The 19061-nt window shown below is 38.0% G+C and overlaps 1 protein-coding gene across 7 annotated transcripts in view; it reads right to left on the bottom strand.

The window, feature by feature from the left end:
- LOC121733394 (protein yippee-like) overlaps positions 1 to 19061 on the bottom strand; it is a 129808-nt gene that overhangs the window by 23464 nt on the left and 87283 nt on the right. For 5 of the 7 annotated variants that reach the window (XR_006036548.1, XM_042123627.1, XM_042123633.1 and 2 more), the window contains 2 exons: positions 2832 to 2944; positions 337 to 452 (listed from right to left, as the gene is read on the bottom strand). Coding sequence is in view for 6 of the 7 variants with exons in the window: in XM_042123627.1 (XP_041979561.1) it covers positions 337 to 452; positions 2832 to 2944 (229 nt within the window). In the remaining variant the exon portion in view is untranslated. Of the gene's footprint in view, positions 1 to 336; positions 500 to 2831; positions 2945 to 19061 lie in introns of all 7 variants that reach the window. The other 2 variants (XM_042123632.1, XM_042123630.1) reach the window with 2 other exon arrangements.

The raw sequence follows: 19061 nt of genomic DNA, 5'->3' as shown, positions 1-19061 counted from the left end.
AGTACTAAGTGTCTAACTAAACATAATAGGCCGAAGTTACGCGGCGTAAATTCCGCATGATTATACGTCCGCAATGTCAAACGCATACAAAATACGGACGGAACGCGATGGAATAGTGTGTCATCGGTAATTTAAAATACATTGCGGGCGTAATCATGCGGAATTTACGCCGCGTAACTTCGGCCTAGTGTGTTTAAACACTAAGGCTTCTTACAGACGAACGGCACTTGTCGACGGCAGTCGCCGGATTTTTTTTCATTGATTTTTTATACCCTCGACAGTCGACGCGTGGCGCAGACAAGTGCCGTTCGTCCGTGAGCGCTATCCATCGCTCACCTTGGATATAAGCTCGTCGTGGCTCGCCAGGTGCGCCCGGCAGTGGATGCAGCTGTAGGTGCGGTGGGCGGGCGGCAGGTACGCCTGGAACGTCTTCACGCGCGCCGCACCCTCGCCTGCCACCCCACGGTTAGTCACCCCCTCACGCATGAGTGCCTGCTAGCTACCAATACACACCCGTCAGGGAACGCCCCAAGCGCACTATACGGAGTTTGACCCCCATAGGTTTGGGTTTGGACCGAACATAATATGGGTTTGGACGTAGCGATTGGAATGAGTGGCGGTAGAGAATGCCAAGGTGATCTTGGATTTTTTTAGATTCTAATTGGATGGTACAAACCATCTTAGCTTATTACGAATATTTACGACAGGAGTGTAGCGTACCTCCGCGGGGCCTCGTATAAAAATTGTTTGGTAAGGTTAAGGTTAGGAAAGGTAAAAAAAAAATCCAAGGGCCCCAAAGTTGACGTTGGGGCCCCCGTGGTCCGAGGGCATACGGCATATACGGCGGTAGCTACGCCCCTGATTTACGAGCTAAGAAAAGAATAGTCAGGTAAAAGTTGATAGAATTCAGAGCGGAAAAGCAGACATTTTTCACAAATTCTCATTTGTTGTTTCTGCTTTAAGTATGTTGTAAGTACTTTTTATTTTGCAAATAAAGAGTTGAAAACCTTCCTTTTTATAAGTCGGTTAAAGGTGTCGTAATATAATATCTACACAATAACATCTCCTTGAGGGCAATAAATACTCATTCCATTCTCTATGTCTTCAAAAGTACCACCATTGACATTTATTAAAAAAATTAGCAACATGTAACGCAAATAAAAATTAAGTCTAAACTCTAAAGTAAAGAGATGAAGATTGTAAAATCCCAATGGTGATATTTGATAAGATAGTACGCGTGGGGCACTAAGCACTCATGCGATGAAAAAGTAAAGTAATAATTAAAAAAAAACTTAAGAAGTGATGTAAAATTTAAATTAGGAACACTTTAAAACTAGGTCATAGACAATAGAGGAAAGAAACTTGCGCTCGACCTTTCTATTTCCAACTACCGGTTCTATGGAGATTAGAATGGCGCTAAAGTCACTAAAGATAGTTTAAGAAGCAAGATCTGATACTTTATTAATAAAATATTACAAAAAAGATCCCATAGAAACCAAACCTATTAAAATAAAAATACATGGATTTCCTCCACGATTGTCCATTGTAATTAACTTTGCTATGTACCTCGATTTTACTCCAACATTGATACAGCTTTGATTCGGCTAGTACCCAGTCTCGTTTATAATAAACCAACAAGATGGTATTTTCAAAAATGTCAGGCCAACATCGAACGCGTTCTAATTGGCCAAAACTTCGTACTTTTGACGTTTTTTCATGTGAACATAGTTACAATTTTGCTGAGGGCCCCGACTAGATCGAAGCTTTACCAATATTGGATTAAGTAGCCGAATCGAAGTAAGGGATATTGGATATCGATCACGTTATGAGGAACTTCAATGCACACTAACGTCAGACATTCAATATCCACTGAATTGCCATCAATTGTTCATGAATTTGACTTTCAAACGGGACAAACAAACGTCGTTCATAGTTGATTTCCCTCTAACAGGACCTGTATGCCGCTGACATAAGGATTACAGTTTGATAAACTCAATTGTGAACGAATTGCTAAATAGTTATTAGCGACTAATATTGTGACTGATCACATTGATGACAATTTATTTCTTGTTGCCCGCAACATCATAGCGTCCAAATTCGTTTAAACAAAGGAGTATTATTTTCCGGGATATAAACCATCCTATATTATTTTCCGGGACTGGGAATAAAGCATTATATTCCGAAACCAATTTTGATTTAAATGAGTCTGATTCGAAATTCAAAATTCCTAATTCTGGCTTACAGATTCAATCCACAAAGCAAAGGTGTCGGGAGTATCAAAAGCTATTGAGATCGAGTTGACTCGATTCTCGATTGTGTCGGGAGTAACAGACTCGTAAATCGAAATAGAGTAAGGGTGCGTTTACACCGAAGCTGAGGTAAGCTGCGTTGCGAGGGACACATTGTTTTTGTGGACCGATCGAATCGCTTTATTTGCCAAATCTCTTTTGGCGCAATGATTCTTTTGTATCCTAATTCCTATAGGTGCCTCTTCACAATGGTTCATGCTTGCCCACTACAAGCCATCGCCATTGTGTAGACGAGGTAATGGTGTATGATGGCGGACGAGGGAACTTTCAAGTTTTATGATTTACTCGTGGTCTACACTCTACAGTTGACGATGGCCTGAGCTATCGTGGGCTAAAGTGTCCTGGCTACTTAATGCATGTCTCGGAACGCAGCTTCGTACAGGTCCGGTGAAAAACCTGCGTTTCGCACGATTTCGCACTACGTCCGATCCGAATCATTAATCAATGAAAATACGAAATTTCGAACTATTTTCCGCTAGGATTTAGAGCTAGCCTAGAACCTGTTCATCCAGATGAACGTACCTGCCTGGCGCGAGCAGCACGCGCCCGCCGCCCACATGCGCGCGCGCCGTCCGTCACCTGCCGCGCGCGCTCTCGCACCGCGCCGCGCGCTCCTTCTTACTGCCCGCCACCCTCTGGAAACAAAAGAGAGTCGCTGATTAAATACCTTCTAAATATTAGTACAGTACTAATACAGTATGTATAAATACAAATACAGTAACAAGTTATCACTCGTCAAGAGCCAGAAAAGTCTCGTAATGGGTAAGTAAGAGGAGGAAGACGGAGACGGCTGACGAGAAGAAAAAGTACGGAGAATTTGAGAAATCAAAAAAAAAAAAGTAAGCACAAGCCACTAAACAAGCTGTACGTCAGATCGATTTTCCCACGTGGTTCTATGGATCAGATCATGTGCATAACAATGGTTACATTATTCTTCCGAATTAATTTCATCCGAAAGAGAAAATGATAGTGTTTCTGTTTAAAGATCTCTACTCTACTTCTTATCTATACTCTATACTCTAGCCAATACTTTAAACTTTTTAGCTCTAGGTAATTACTAATTAGTCAGAGAAGAGACAAAACGCTACTGAAGGAACATGAATGGTACAACACATCCTGAGAATTTAAAAAGTAAACTCAGCGCACACGGTCTCGTGATAAATAAAGAAAATTAATGTTTATAGTGAAAGTGGTAATAAATACAACAATGTAGATAAAGTTAATGAGCGGCAGATAAAAATAATTGCAGGCGATAATTCCACGATCAAATAAAAATAACATGCACGAGTGTAAATAAAAGTCTATATTTAGGAGCATTGGAAGACGCAATTTTACAGATTAAGACAGGGCTTTCCAAGGTGAGAGTCACCTGAAAAAACGCATTCTCAGGAGTTCAAAAAGTAAGTCGCAGTTTACCAAGATGAATAATCTAGAAATTAACAAAGCAATCTTGGAATCTAGAGAATTCCAGTTCTAGACACTGTTATAACACAGCCTAGTCTTATGCTAAGTACTCACATACGATTTTACTCCAAATCGAGCAAAACTCACAGCTCGAAGGCTCGCATCGATGGAATTAAGTAAGAATATCTAATTTGCTTCGATTTGGAGTAAAACTATCGAGCAATTCTGAATGTGTGGACGAAAGCCCGAGCCGTGGTTTTTACTTTACGCGATAGCTCGATCGAGAAAAACCGTATGTGAGTACTTAGCATTAGAAACGTTGTAGAGAACAAGAACAACACGAACCCTGACTGTACAATTTGAACTCATCAGCAAAGTACTAAGTACAGCTGGACAAGGCTTTATATGAACGTGGGTGACATTGACGGGAGCGCTGCTGGTAAAGGAGAACTGTCAAACACATGTCAAAAATGACGTTTTTGTATGATAGAAGCAAATCCAGTGATCCAGTGCTTGTTTATTATTAATAATAATAATAATAATAATAAATAATTTATTTCAGACTAAGTCCATAATTTGTTAGTAATTACAATACTTAAAAAACTATGTTAGTAGAGATAATAAAATCCAATCAATTTAAATATCTTTTTGACCTGTTTGCGGCACTAGGTACATGCACATGTATATGCACCCAATGGCGCACAATGGGACAGTCAAATTTGTCACTAATTATTCTAAGAATGATGTTGGTGCTGTCACGAACTCGGCTCATCAAGGAGGCAACCCGCTTGCGTATAACAGCTTGGAAGCCATCAGTATGCGCTTGTGCGAACATATTTGATGCGCTGCAGAATCGTGGCAGCCCCATCATCACTCTCAGTGCATTGTTATATTGAATTCGGAGAGCGTTGTAAGCCCGCTGCGTGTAGTTGACCCACAGATTGCACGTGTACATACTTTGGCAAAAAGCTTTAAAAAGAGTTATTTTAACTTCTGCACTACACCGTGAAAATCTGCGGGCCAACATATTGCATCGGACTGCCAACGCCCTCCGCTCTCTCTCCAAATCACTATCGTCCTTCAAATCCTCGGTCACAATGTGACCGAGGATTTGAAAGTCGATACTCTCGTAAGAGCCATGCCATTTAGCGTCACAGTCGGTACTAAGTCTACATTACGTCCTTTTGCTTTAAAGATTACAAGATTACTCTTCTGGACGTTGTAGACAAGGCCGTGTGACTCCGCATATTTCTCACAGACAACCATCAGCCTTCGAAGTGCTGCGATTGATGGACTCAGCAACACCATGTCGTCTGCATAACTTATGCTGTTAACAAAGTGACCATCAAGTGAGCAACCAACCCGGGTTTTGCTGAGTTCATCAATCAATTCATTGACATATAGATTAAATAGAGTAGGCGACGATAATCCACCTTGCCTTACTCCACACTCCAGACTATACTCATCTGACAACTGTCCAAGCCATCTGACCTGGTTTATCTGGTGTTCGTACCAATATTTAAATAGATTTATTGCATCAGATGGTACGCCATACTTTACCATCTTAGACCACAGTATATTGTATCTTACCAGATCAAATGCCTTGGACAAGTCAAGAAAAGCCCCATAAATACATGTTTTGCGGTCCGTATAGTACTTGATGATATGCTTGAGAGACAAAATCGCACACTCATTATTCTTGTAGCAACTAGCAGTCAAGAGCTGAATGGAGTAACTGAATTGGAAGAATGTAAATTGAATTTCTTAAGTTTTTTGACAGAAGCTCCTTCGATAGCGGCGTCGATTTAACTTGTTGCTGTTAGCCAATCAAGAACTAGTGAAGATATAACACAGAGTTGCGGTGGATTGATCGTGCCAGGAACTTTGCCTAAGCGGGAAGAAGTACCATAGGGTTTTAGTGGGTAGATCTTACGGAGAATCCCACATACCCCGGCTCCCAATCCCCACATCCGCCGGGTATGCGCAAAGCATTTCCCCTTGCAAAAAAGTAAAGTGATAAACTCCAGTCAAAGAACCAGGCAAGGCATATGAATCAGTAATGTCGTAGCCGCCTTGCGACCGGTCAACCGAATAACCACGGCCGTTGACTCTTGGTTGCTGTGCGTTATGCTCTTGGACATCAACCATTAACGTCATACCTCAATAAGCACATCTTGAAGTAGAACTACGTTCTTAATTGCTTTGAGAATTGTTTTTATACATTTTATAACAAGAAGATGCCAATTTATTTTTCTGACTGCATATATTTTAGATTACATACAGTTAAAGAGAGATTTATATTACCAACTAGCTACTATGGTCGAAAGCCAGACTCACTTGTTCGAATTCTGTCTCTCTAATGATTTTACTTTACTTTCAAAGGTTCAAAAATATTAAATATCACAATATCAGCTTCATACACATTTCATAGATATCCGGATGGGTCCTGACTCCTGGCTTATGATACCATAAGCCAGGAGGAATATACATTCCATCAATACTTTGCGACAGCTGTACTCGTAAAGGGTCGTGTTTTCATTTGGTATTCCAAACGAAATTCAATTCCGGCAACACAATAACACAGTTACATAACAGCCACAATCAAATGCCGATAGACTGAGTTGGCAAACAACTTATCACATCTGATATTTCAACTGTACTGTAATTTTGCTATTTTAATTCAACATTAACGATATTTCAACTATGATTCTGCTATTTTAGTCCAACATATAGAGTCTAGACATTTGATCTGTATTAAGAGGAGTCCACACCGCCCTTTTTTCCATACAAACGTTGTCCCCTGTTTCCTCCCTGGATAATGCTAGTAGAGTTATAATTTTTTTCCTGAATATCTACGGCCACTAATACAATGTCCCTATGTTTTCTTTTTTTTTCATAATTTAATTATTAAATAAGATATGAACGTTCAAAAACCCAAGAAAATGGCCAGATTTTCCGCTGTGTTCAAACGTCCAGAAAACAGATTTGGCTAGATTATACAAAAAAAAGCCAAACATAGGAACACAGCTCAATCCTTTTTTTAATCCTTAATGAAAAAACTACTTAAATCGGTTAAGTTTTGGAGAAGGAATCAGTGGACAACGAATCGTTGATTTTCTGGATTTTCTGCAGTTGTCTCTATCGCGTTCTGCGGTATAGGCTTGAGGTAAGGGAGACAGCTATAGATATTACAAGTACTTTTTTTTCATTTCTCTAGCCCCTGGTGTATCCTCTTAAATCTAGACACGCGGTAGCGTGTCAAGCCAAGTTCCAGCATATAAAATATTATGTTAGATTTAACTTTTATGTTTCTTTTTCTTTCGTTTGTCTGTCCCTTTCTCTGATATTATTTGACAACGGTAGCAAATATCTCTTATAAGCGGACGGCCTTTATCAGCTTAGTTACGACTTACGTCCTTGTTTGATACGTACGAAAACTCACTTGACACGGACAAAACAAACATTAACAATTACTAGAGATCGCCCAATGGTCGAAATTCGACCTTAGTTTCAACGACATTAGGACTACTACGTTTAATTTGTAAAAAAATATTGACTATCATATTTTTTTTCAACTCTCGTCTCTGGGACTCTGCTGATCTCAGACTGGCCGTGTAAGCATTGTCTAATAGTATCTAAGATTCAATATAAAAAAAAACTATAATCCATTTTCAATTTAAATAAATGTATGATAAAAGCATAATTTCAAAATAATATTAGTTCGATGCACTCCTTCACCATAGAAACTATCCATACTAATATTATAAATGCGAAAGTATCTCTGTCTGTCTGTCTTGCTTTCACGCCAAAACTACTAAACCGATTGCAATGAAATTTTGTACATAGTTATTATAGAGTCTGAGAAAGGACATAGGCTACATTTTGATGTGGGAAAATATCTTATTTCCATGAAAATATCGATGAAAATTAATTCGCATTGCGCGTGGCCAGCGCTCATCCCGGGGGTCCTGGGTTCGAGTCCCGCAGGCGGAACAAAAAGTTTTCAATGTTCCTGGGTCTTGGATGTGAATTAAAATAATATTTAAAAATCTTAAATATATTTTATGTATAATATTATAAAAAATCCAGAAATATATCGATGCAATGAACATTTTAGTTCTAATACGATTCAACAGATGGCGTTTTATTTTTTGCTTCATTGTAACATAGAACTAATCATACTTATTAGTTATTATCTTATCTTATAGAACTCCTACTGCATTTCTAATATATGTGACAAGTTGACAACAGAAGGCGCTCTAAAATAAAGGAGTGTACCGTGTTGGCCTATATTCCATCCAGAAAATATATCAATGCAATCAACATTTTAATTCTAATATATGAAAACAGATGGCGTTTTATTTTTTACTTCATTATTGTAACAGAACTAATCATACCTACTTTATTATATATATTGTTTTTATTCATAACTAGCTGTTGCCCGCGACTTCGTCCGCGTGGACTTTAGTTTATAGCGCGTGGTGTCAACAAAATCTGTGTCAAATTTAAAAACTTTTTAAAACCCTGGTAAGTGGTACCCCCCTTAGGGCCGCGCTACACCGGAATGGCAGCGCTGAAAGTGCTCGCCTTGCCGTAGCGCGGTGTAGCGCGCCCCTTAATTAATCAAAATACCCAAAAACAGCTGTGCAGTGTGCACATAATCTTTACTAATATTATAAATGCGAAAGTATCTCTGTCTGTCTGTCTGTCAGTCACGCTTTCACGCCAAACGCCAAAACTACCGAACCGATTGTAATGAAATTTTGTGTACAGATAGTATAAAGCCTGAGAAAGGACATAGGCTACTTTTTTACTGGAAAAAAGGGTTGTAAGGGGGTGAAAATGCGTAAATTTGTTCAAATTAAGTTAGTTCCAAAAATTCATAATAGATGGCGCCGTGCGTCTTCTACATCGCGCTGACGCTTGCTCAAAAGTCTTTCTATAAGAGGTGGTATCATCTTACATTTAAGTTTCGATTTTTTTCGATTGTTGTATCTATTCTACGGTATTAAATAACTCAGTACTTTATCTGTGCAGTGACGTAACCTTAAATCTATCAATGATAAATAGTTTATGGGTAAAGTTGTGTAATTGGGTGGCTAAATAAGCTTTAAAATTTGGCATAAAATATAAAGTTTAATATAAAAAAATGAAATACTTATTGTGTGCACACTGCACAGCTGTATTGTTTTAAGAATTTTACCAGGGTTTTTTATAAAAGCTTTTGACACCAATTTTGTTGACATCGCGCGCTATAAACTGAAGTCCACGCGGACGAAGTCGCGGGCAACAGCTAGTAGTCTACAAATGTGCAAAATTTCATGCACCTACGTTTCCCCATTTTTCGTAAAAAGGGTTACAAAGTTTTTCGCTTGCGTATTAATATATAGATAACGTCTGTATACAGAGTATAAATTTTCTTAGTAGGGCGAAAATTTTAGCGCTCGTTCTTCATTTGCTGATGATCATAAAAATCAGTGTTTACTAATGTAAATGAGGTATAATCGCAGCGTTCGTGTATTTAAGTAGCCGACACGGAGCCACACGGAAGTCAGGAAACTGATTCACCTACGTGAATCGCAATTATATGAAACTTCTAGACGTTGGAAACACGCAGAGTATACTTGAAGTTAGCCACAAAATAAATACGTTACATGCTAAAAAACAATATAAAAGAAATAAACGAGCAAAAATTTAAAAACACAAAGCAAAAAACAAGCCCTTAGACAGTTAGGGGGATGATAATATTTAAAAAAAAAATAGGTTTGCTAACGGCTCGAATCCGCACGCACACATAAGCGTGATATCGGATAACTTTCGGATGCAAGACAATCTCATTCAATGTAGCTTGTCTCTGTGTTGACGAGTTTGATTTCATGGACATAATATTATGTAGTTGAGTTACTGTACTTCAAGATATATTTTATGCTGTACTGTATATTATCTTTGTTGAACTTTTAACATTCGCTTGAAATACAGAAAGAAGAAACAGAATAGTTTTAAAATAAATACATAAATATAATACAGTCCTGCAGTTCGTTGCATTGTGATACTCGGTCACTGACTCTGTTTATCATCATTTAAGTATTTACAATTGCAAAACTGTAGCTGCTATTCTAGAATAAGCTAGAAATTCGTAAGAACAAAGAGAAACACCAATTTTTTAAGCATCTAAATTCGAGATCCTAGACCCAAGAGTATCATGACTCATGAGTCATAACTCTCATGAGCTGATACCAGGCCTGTCCCACTCGCGAGAATATGTATCGAACTGTAAGTACCACCCGCGGGTGGCCAATCAGTAGGGACTCACAAGCAAGCGGTGACGCACGCGCAAGATTTTTCGCCGCGTATCTACTGTTTATGTATGTCATAGAGGAATTTTATTCATGATACTGATTTAACCGCTGTGACAAAATCGTTATAAATCTTATAAAAATGAACAATTAATAAAAGGCCAATGAAATATGTATTTAAATAAGGTATTTAAATACAAAAAGTAGATAAAAACTATACAAACATAGCAAATAAACCAATTTCATACAAAGAAACACACAAACTACACAGAAATAAACACAAGTTACTATGTTTAAATTGTAAAAGTTTCCTGCACTATATCATCGAAAATATAAAACTACTATAAAAATATATAGGTTGGGTTACTAAAATTTTATATTACTATAAAAAGGTTTGCTATTCATACCAATAGTAATTAAAAAAGAATATTTTGCTTTCTAAAAGGCGAAAACCTTGATTTCGTCAGAAAAGGTACGAGTTATGCGATAGACAAAGAGTGGTCATGTACGTGAATATAATTGTAGGCACCTAGCACTGCGTGGTCGGAATTTGAACTTAATATTATCGTAACATGAGTCGTTATTTCTTTAAACGGGTTTCGCTAGTGAGACTTCTGTTGGTATTACTAATATACAGGGTGTAACAAAAACAAGTGATAATAGTTTAGGGTGTGTATGTGTTCCTTATAGAGAATTCACTGTGAAAGTAGTAGCGCTGAACGACCAAAAATTTTTTTTCACTTTTGTATGGGCAAGCGCCCGAACGTCACGAGTTTCCTCATACAAAAGTGAAAAAAAAATTGGTCTTTTAGCGCTGCTACTTTCACAGTGAACTCTCTATAAGGAACATATACACACCCTAAAGTATTATCACTTATTTTTGTTACACCTTTTATATTCTGTGCTGATACTATCCATACTTCCATACTAATTTAGTATTATTATTGTGAAAGTGTGTCTGTCTGATTACGCCCCAACCGGTGAACCGATTTTGCAGAAATTTGGTATGGAGATACTATCGTGTCCCGGGAAAGGACATAGATTGCTTTTTAGACCGGAAAAATGGACGGTTCCCGCGCGATAAACGAATTTTGGCGCAATGGAGTTGCGACCGTCATCTAGTAGTCTATAGACCACTGACGGTAAAGAGTGGAGACTGATTGTTTCGTTCGGACTGATCGCAGGCCGATCTGACTAGTTTTGTGCATTCCCGTATGTGTAGTGTGCATTGAGCTAAACAGGTTTTGTTCGGGTCGACCTGCCATCAGTCTGACCCGCAGGGTGATTGCGTATTTTGCGACAGCAATGTGACATGCATTTGACATCAGATATCGTACAATTTTCGTCTGTCGCCTTGCTGTCGCGAGATAAATGGTTAGCGATCAGCGTCCCCAAATATGGGAAACTTTAGTTTAGACAGAAAAACCGACGAGGTATCTTCACATTAATTTTATCTGAATCATCTGCGTTATTAAAAGGCATTGTTTTCAAAACGTACCGCTCAGGATTCACCGCACGACCGCTGATAAAATCACTCATCAAAATTTTTCGTGTGGGAAGATTTTTTTTTGGCAATGTACTTTGTATGTATAGCTATAATTTTTTTTTCTAAAGCAAGGTTCACTTAGGTCTGTATTGAGCACAAAAAGCCTTAATATTAAAAAATACAAATAAAAAAAAAATTAAGATGTGTATTAAAACAATTTAAATAAAATACATAGAGTATTAAAATTTACAAACTAAATATCATTTTTTCTTACAACTTTAATTTCTAATTCTAACCAATTTCAAATTAGAGAAGGCTATAAATTATAATATTATGTTAGATTAGTGCATATTGGACATAATTTTTTTCTCGTCTTTAAAAAAATATTACACAAATAGAAAACCTTAAGAAATTGGTAACCCCCAACCCTAGCAAATGACTTAGGAACTTCTTAGCGACCGTGACCCTATGCAAGTATAGGTACATAATATCACATTACACAAATTATATTAATTTAAACGCATACATAAGGTAATTTATACAATGCAATTCAAACGATAATATTAATATAAACAAAGTTTTTCAATTGCGCGTCAGTTTATTTCGGAGTCAAGTTCACTGACCCCGCTGACACATATCGCTAGGGATGGCAAAAATATATTGCGAACGCGTGCGCGGAGAGGAATGTTTGGATTACCTGGATTAAAAAGTATTCATTTGTTTTTGCCAAGAGAGTCTTTTGGGAATTCTTTTGGGATGAATCAGGCGCATAGCATTTTATTGATAGTTGGTATGTACTTTCCCTTTTACAAATAAAATATTTATAAAGCGCGTAGCATATATTTATGGTCTGTCTTTGTCACGCACATTGGAAAAGTCACATGCCAGACAAAAATAGCAGTATATTTGTTAGAGCTTAGATTAGAGAGTATGTGCAATTGTGCATGTATGTGATCTACATACCTACAGGCTACAGTACATAGTTTAAGACTAAAATTTCAATTCTAACATACCGTCTATCTAAAATTCGTCTTCTGTGGTTTGTTTCTAATTGCAATTTTAAAATACTTCAGCCAATTAAAGAGTTTTAAATTCAAGCTGCAATCTATTGCTATAAAGCTAGCAAAATGTAGACTTTAATCATAGCATATCCCACAACCTGAGCACCTTTATGGTACACTTTACGAAAAACTCCTATTGATTTGTGATTTAATATACTTAGTAAATTTTACTTATATGTAGATGTGTTATCATGGGTCAAGTTTGATTACTATTAAAATATTATATACTTACAACAAAAAAAAAAAAAACTACCGTAAAGATTATTACCACGCAGAAAAAAGACGCGAGCCCTCACAAAGCTCGGCTTTTAGCAAGTTTAAACCCTATTTTTATATAAACGTTTATATAACATGTATTTATTCGATTGTATGTATATAGTCTAGTTACCTATTGTGTCAGGGTCGGGCCGGCACATTTGGTGCAGGCTAAAAGCCTAGTTTTGGTTAATCTACCATATAGGGTTGCCAAGAGATATGGGTGCAGGAATAAATCATCACCATCGTCCAAACTACCTTGAATTACTTCTCTATTTTTGGTCTTCAACTTACTCACGTCTTTAACATACTTCCCTGAAATTTTTGGCAGGGCTGAAATTATAGTTAACTTCATGACATTCAATAAATACAATCATGGAATTAATATGCATTTAATGAATTAGTAAAGTTTATAATATATTTCGTATGTTTTAGATTCGCCATAAATAACGCCTCCGTGGTCTATTGGTATAGAGTTATAGACTATAGAGCGCGGCTCTTGACTCGGAGGTCGTGGGTTCGATTCCCGCGTTGGAAAAATGTTATTTCCAAGTTTGGTTAGGACAATGCAGGCTGATCACCCGATTGTCAGACAAGTAAGATGATCCATGCGTCGGATGGGCATGTAAAAAGTCGGTCCTGCGCCTGATCTCTCGCCGGTCGTGTCGGTCTTCCGTCCCACTGGGTTATGAGAGTAAAGGAATAGAGAGTGCTCTTGTGTATACTGCGCACACAGTTGGGCACTATAAAATTACTTCTGCGTAGCTGGCCTGGTTTCAATGAAACCGGCCACCGTCCGCGTCACCGAAACCGGTGTGGGAGCTATTATTATTATTATTCGCAATCTGTTTTCTAAAGTTAAAACTGACGTTTCGACGTGACCGGAACTTTAAAGATATAGTGAAATGGGGCCTATACTATTTCTTTGCCGGAAGATGTTATGATAAACCCACGACAAGTCGAGAGCATCTAATGAAGTATGAACAGAGGTGTTAAACACTAAAGGTGTTTATTTAATGTTAAGTAGGAAACCAGCGTGGGTGGACTTGGGAAACGTTGACTCCTACGTACATTTGACGGACATTTAACAAAGAAAACAATTTATAGATCTACAGCTTGTAGATCATACATAGAGGGATCTACACAGAAAATATAACATAGAAAAAAAACCTAGAGCCAAAAACAATCCTTGATTAAGTTATAGACCGGGAGATGGTGACACAAAATTCTTGGTCATTTGTACCAGGCTGGCGGTTCTACAGGGGTCTAATTACGTAACGGCAAAAAGGAAAATGATGGTCATAGCGCTCGCACTGGCGATGGCGGCCCAAACGCGTGGGCGTTAAACGAACGCGTCAGATAAAATATAACGAGAGTCGAACGATTTGTTCCACAAAAATGCTTAGGGCGGGTCATTAGGGCGACAGAATAAATGCACTTTATTTCTAATGCTTCTTTTGACTATAAGTTTCTATGAGAAAAATCGTGAATTTGCCCATACAATAATATTTAAAAAATAACTCTTTCAGCTTTGACAGTAAACTCTATGGGTACGTGTCCCTTAATTATAATTTGTTTATGGTTTGTATAAGGGGCACATACCCACCCTTAAGTATTATCATTTATCAAACTCTCACTAGTGAGTAGTGAGTAGTGTTACACCCTGTAGCTATGTGTGATGTAATATTGCTCTCCAAACATCTCAGTAACTCCGATCCAGTTAGGTATTCAGGTACAGAAGTCAGAACAAACAACACTAACTACTAACGTCTCAGCCCTCAGGTCTAGCCGTATGCTGTTCGGTCTAGGTTCAATTTGAACTGGAGTTGATCAAATTTGATTACAAATTACAATATTGAATGCTCTACAGCACTTACTCCTACAACTTTATGCAGGTTTACATTATTCCAATCCAGTAGATTGCTGCTGGAATAATGTAAACGGGCACTGGAATGCAATTTTAGAACAAAAGCGCTGGACTGGATCACTGAATTGGAATAATGTAAACCAGCCATTATGCAGGTTTATTCCCGTGGTTTTGGTTATAAGAAAATTGACTTACAAACAACAGCTCTACAATTTGCTTTAAGGTGACGCCGCGAAGAGTAAAAAACCGTGTTCGATATGTTTTAGATTGCTTGTTTTGAGGCACGGCCTCTCGCCTCTCGGAACAGCAAAAAAAAAATGGAAAGGGCGTAAGCGACAAAATGGTTTTTGTCGCGTAATTTAAAAACCATAAATACATTTCATATTAGCTATGGACAAAATAAAGTGTATGCTTGAACCAATTTATGTACAAATTTTGGAAGCTTAAATTACTCTCCCCTGTTGGCGAAATAGGAATCCCTTTTTTACAGAGGTCTTTTTGATTGATTATTCTGTGTTATAAAAGTTGCACAAACGTGTTATGCTATGGGTAATTCAAAGACAAAGACGTGATGGATATAGCTGACAATGAACTTTAATTTCTTAGCTTTAGTCATTGCTGAGAAAAATCGATATCGCTACAGCCAAATTATCAAGGCGTCGGATTAAGTATTTAGTAACTAAGATTTTGTCCGCAAATTAATTTATCGCGCATATTTTGCGCGAATAAAAACTATCATACTATGTCCTTTCCCGGGACTTAAAGTATCTACAATCTACAGACCTATCAAAATTGGTTCAGCGGTTCACAATTTTTAGGTTCCACATTTATTTGGCGTTTGGTAACAAACCCAAATAAAACCCTTAGTACTTTATGCCAATAAACAATCAATATAGTTATCCGATGACGCATATAACTGGGTAGTATTAGAAACGCTTAATTTGTCTAATGTACCCACACCTCCATACAAATTAATACAAGTAAGTGCTACTTGGTAAATGCAGATCTAGGTAACTGTAGAAGTGGCACGAATCACTTCCCAATTAGTGACAAATCACCTGTAGGCTGTATAACAGTTGATATTGGATAGAGGAGTGAGGACATAAGAGGCTGCCCTGTCATTGAATGCTAAAAACGACGGTAAATAATAAGTGAATAGGTTTAAAAATTATAACCCGAATACGTAAAAAAAAATAAAAAAAAAATGAGAAAAATGAGGTGTCAATAGACTCCAGCAGCATGAAAAAGCTCGAAAAAAATTTACTAATAGTAATTTTTTTTCGAGCTTTTGTTAATCGAGTTAATCGCTTTAGTTTTTTATACGCTCTTGATTCTTAGGCCCCATAGGGATGAAAGATTAGCGAATTTTGTTAATTAAATAAAGAAATCACGATAAAAAATAAGTGTTCTCAATTGTATTTTTTTTGTTATGCGCCTTCAAAGTTGGATATTCAAGTCGATTTTTTTTTCAATTAAATTTCTTAATATTTGTATATAATGCGATAACTTATGCAATTAAAGCAACTTTTGTTATGAAACCACTTTCATAAACGCAATATTTAATATACCTGTCAAACAAAGTTGTCTCCCGATGCGTACAAACTACGAAAGACTGACGTCATACTTTCGTAGCACTTTATATGGAGCGTTTCGGGCAGGTCTTTTTTATGAGATATTTGAATTGTCATATCTTGGTGAATTTTAAAGCTATCAGAGTCATTCTTTCAACGGTGTTTTTATTTTTTAAGTGTCTTTCAATTACCGATAAGAAAAAAAAATAGTCATCAAGCCTATAGCGCTGATCTCTTAATTTGCTCCTGCAGCTGCGTAAAAACATCATTCCTTCTTTTTCATAAACACGAAATACATCATGTATAATACACCCCAAACCGATTTCGGTGACGGTGGCCAGTTTCATTGAAACCAGGTACGCAGGAGTAATTTTATAGTGCTCAAGTGTGTGCGCAGTACACAAGAGCACTCTTTATTCCTTTACTCTCATAACCCTGTGGGACGGAAGACCGACGGATGTCGGTGGACCATGGATCATCTTACTTGTCAGACAATCAGGTGATCAGCCTGCATTGTCCTAACCAAACTTGGAAATAACATGTTTCCAACGCGGGAATCGAACCCACGACCACGGCCACGAGTCGAGAGCCACGCTCTTAACCACTAGACCACGGAGGCGTTCAACATGTATACAGCATCATGTATACAGTATACCCAAAAACTGCCTTTCTCAGATTGGCGCAACTGGGCCATTACTTGCCATATCTATAAGTCAGGTAGTCTCTAGTATGAGTCGTCGGCCGGTAACGGTGAACTGTGAAGTAAACAAGGTCACCGCACGTGCACTGTCGCAACCCGCAACTCGCAACCATAACAACCGCTTAACTATATAACACAGCTGGGTAAACTACTAATCGCTCTAGAGCTAGCTATAATAGTATAGACTAATACTCACGGAGCTAATTTGTATTAGCTCCGTGAGTATAGAGCAGTCGTCGAAGCGAATTGAAACCATTTCAAGACAGGGGCGGATAATGCTTTTTGGGCTTTTTGGGCGGACATAAGGCTTTTAGGCTTAAATCCAGGGCCCTGTGAGTCATCGAAGTCAATGTCAAAAATAGGCGATAAACAAACTCTAATCTACACCATTCTACACCAATACATCAGCCTCTTTTAATGGGCATATTATGATCCACTAACATTTCCACAATTTCAAAAGTTTAAGACAGGTCCAAAGTACAAAATTAGATAAGAGATTTGGACCACCAGCTATAAAATCGTGTGAAGTCTGATAGACAAAGAAACAAGCAGAGACTCCAATTTGAATATAAAACCTACATAAATTAACACGATTATTACACGATACCTAATACCCATGTCATAAAAAACATCAAATGCCGCTATGCTACATAAAGATATCGCGGCGGTAGGTACGAGGAAATACAGAACCAAATTAATGAACCCAAGAGGTTGCGTGATTCATTTTGACCCTGGTGCATGTTTAATTTCTTTATTTTTATTCCTAAAATGGCTAACATTATGACTTTGTCTGAACAGCCACCTGGTCTCCAGTCATATTAAAAGTATTCAAAGAGAATGCCCGCTCTATGTGTCATCTGATTCCCATGCTTACAAGAAAGGCAGTGAGTTCATAGCACTTAGAAGGCAGCACCTTAATGCTAATGGCATTAAGGGTTCCATAGAACAAGGTAATAATAAACTCCTACAGTTATGCATGAGAAATTGTAAAAGTACTTACTATCACAATTTAGGGACTAAGCAACAGTTTTCCAGAAATTCCTGTTATTTTGTGCCTAAAACCTTGTACACTTACCGGAGCGTAGACGGAAACCTGACTACTGAAACAACTGAATCCTGACCAAAGTTGGAAACGAGCTCATAACGTCTAGAGTCAAAACCCACTACCTTTGTGTCGCTCTACACTAGACCACGTAGTTTGCACTGTAGAATAGTGTTAATAACAAAGAACAGTGACATACATCCACATCATTAGAGGCGAGAGGGTCTTGTGACTAATTGGTAACACGGTAAGGGTTGCCGGAGGGCATAACACCCTTTAAAGGGTGTTCCAGATTCCTAAAAGCGAGGAAACTACAACGCCACGTATCCTTGTTCCTTTGTTTTGTCTATCCTTGTAGGCAAATCTAACAAATAGGGATACGATGCGTTCCTCGGTGATGGTGCTATCGTGTGCGAATAGAAAAGGCAAATAATGATTGATTCTACCAGATCGGACTATCATTAACTCTGAGTATATTCATCGTACAAATTATGAAAAATAAAACGAACTTGCACATAATATACTTGATTACTGATTTCTTACATTAGGACGATCAGTAACATACACACAACGCTGATGATTATTACCATAAAAAACCTCACCATTTATGTCTAACGAAATAGGTATTCGTGTCTAGTCCACGGTCTTTCCTCAACATCAATACCTAGAAGCAAACACGAAACACTAACACTTTGTTGGTAATGACGCGCGTAACGTGATCGTATGCACGTATGCGCGTTACATAACTGGACGCACGTGGCCAGCACAGAGCGCTAAGCAGCAGACCGTAATGCTTCCTGATCGTTACGTCTGAAGGGTTCTAATCAGCATCAGCCCTTGATCACAGCTCCACTGACCACGCCTCCCTATAACTTATTACTTTTGGGAAATTGCCACATAGGGAATTCCCTACTCACTATAAAGGTATCCGGCATGGTAGAGCCCCAAAACTATTTGGAAATTTTATTAATACGACTGACAACACTAAAAACTTAAGCTAGAGCTACATAATTGATTGAACAAGGCACATTGTGAAGGTCAGGTGACAGGTAGCAAACAATTATTGCAAG

The sequence above is a fragment of the Aricia agestis genome, chromosome 13 (assembly GCF_905147365.1).
Source record: "Aricia agestis chromosome 13, ilAriAges1.1, whole genome shotgun sequence".
Lineage (NCBI taxonomy): Eukaryota > Metazoa > Arthropoda > Insecta > Lepidoptera > Lycaenidae > Aricia > Aricia agestis.
This window is presented reverse-complemented; position numbering and strand designations above follow the sequence as displayed.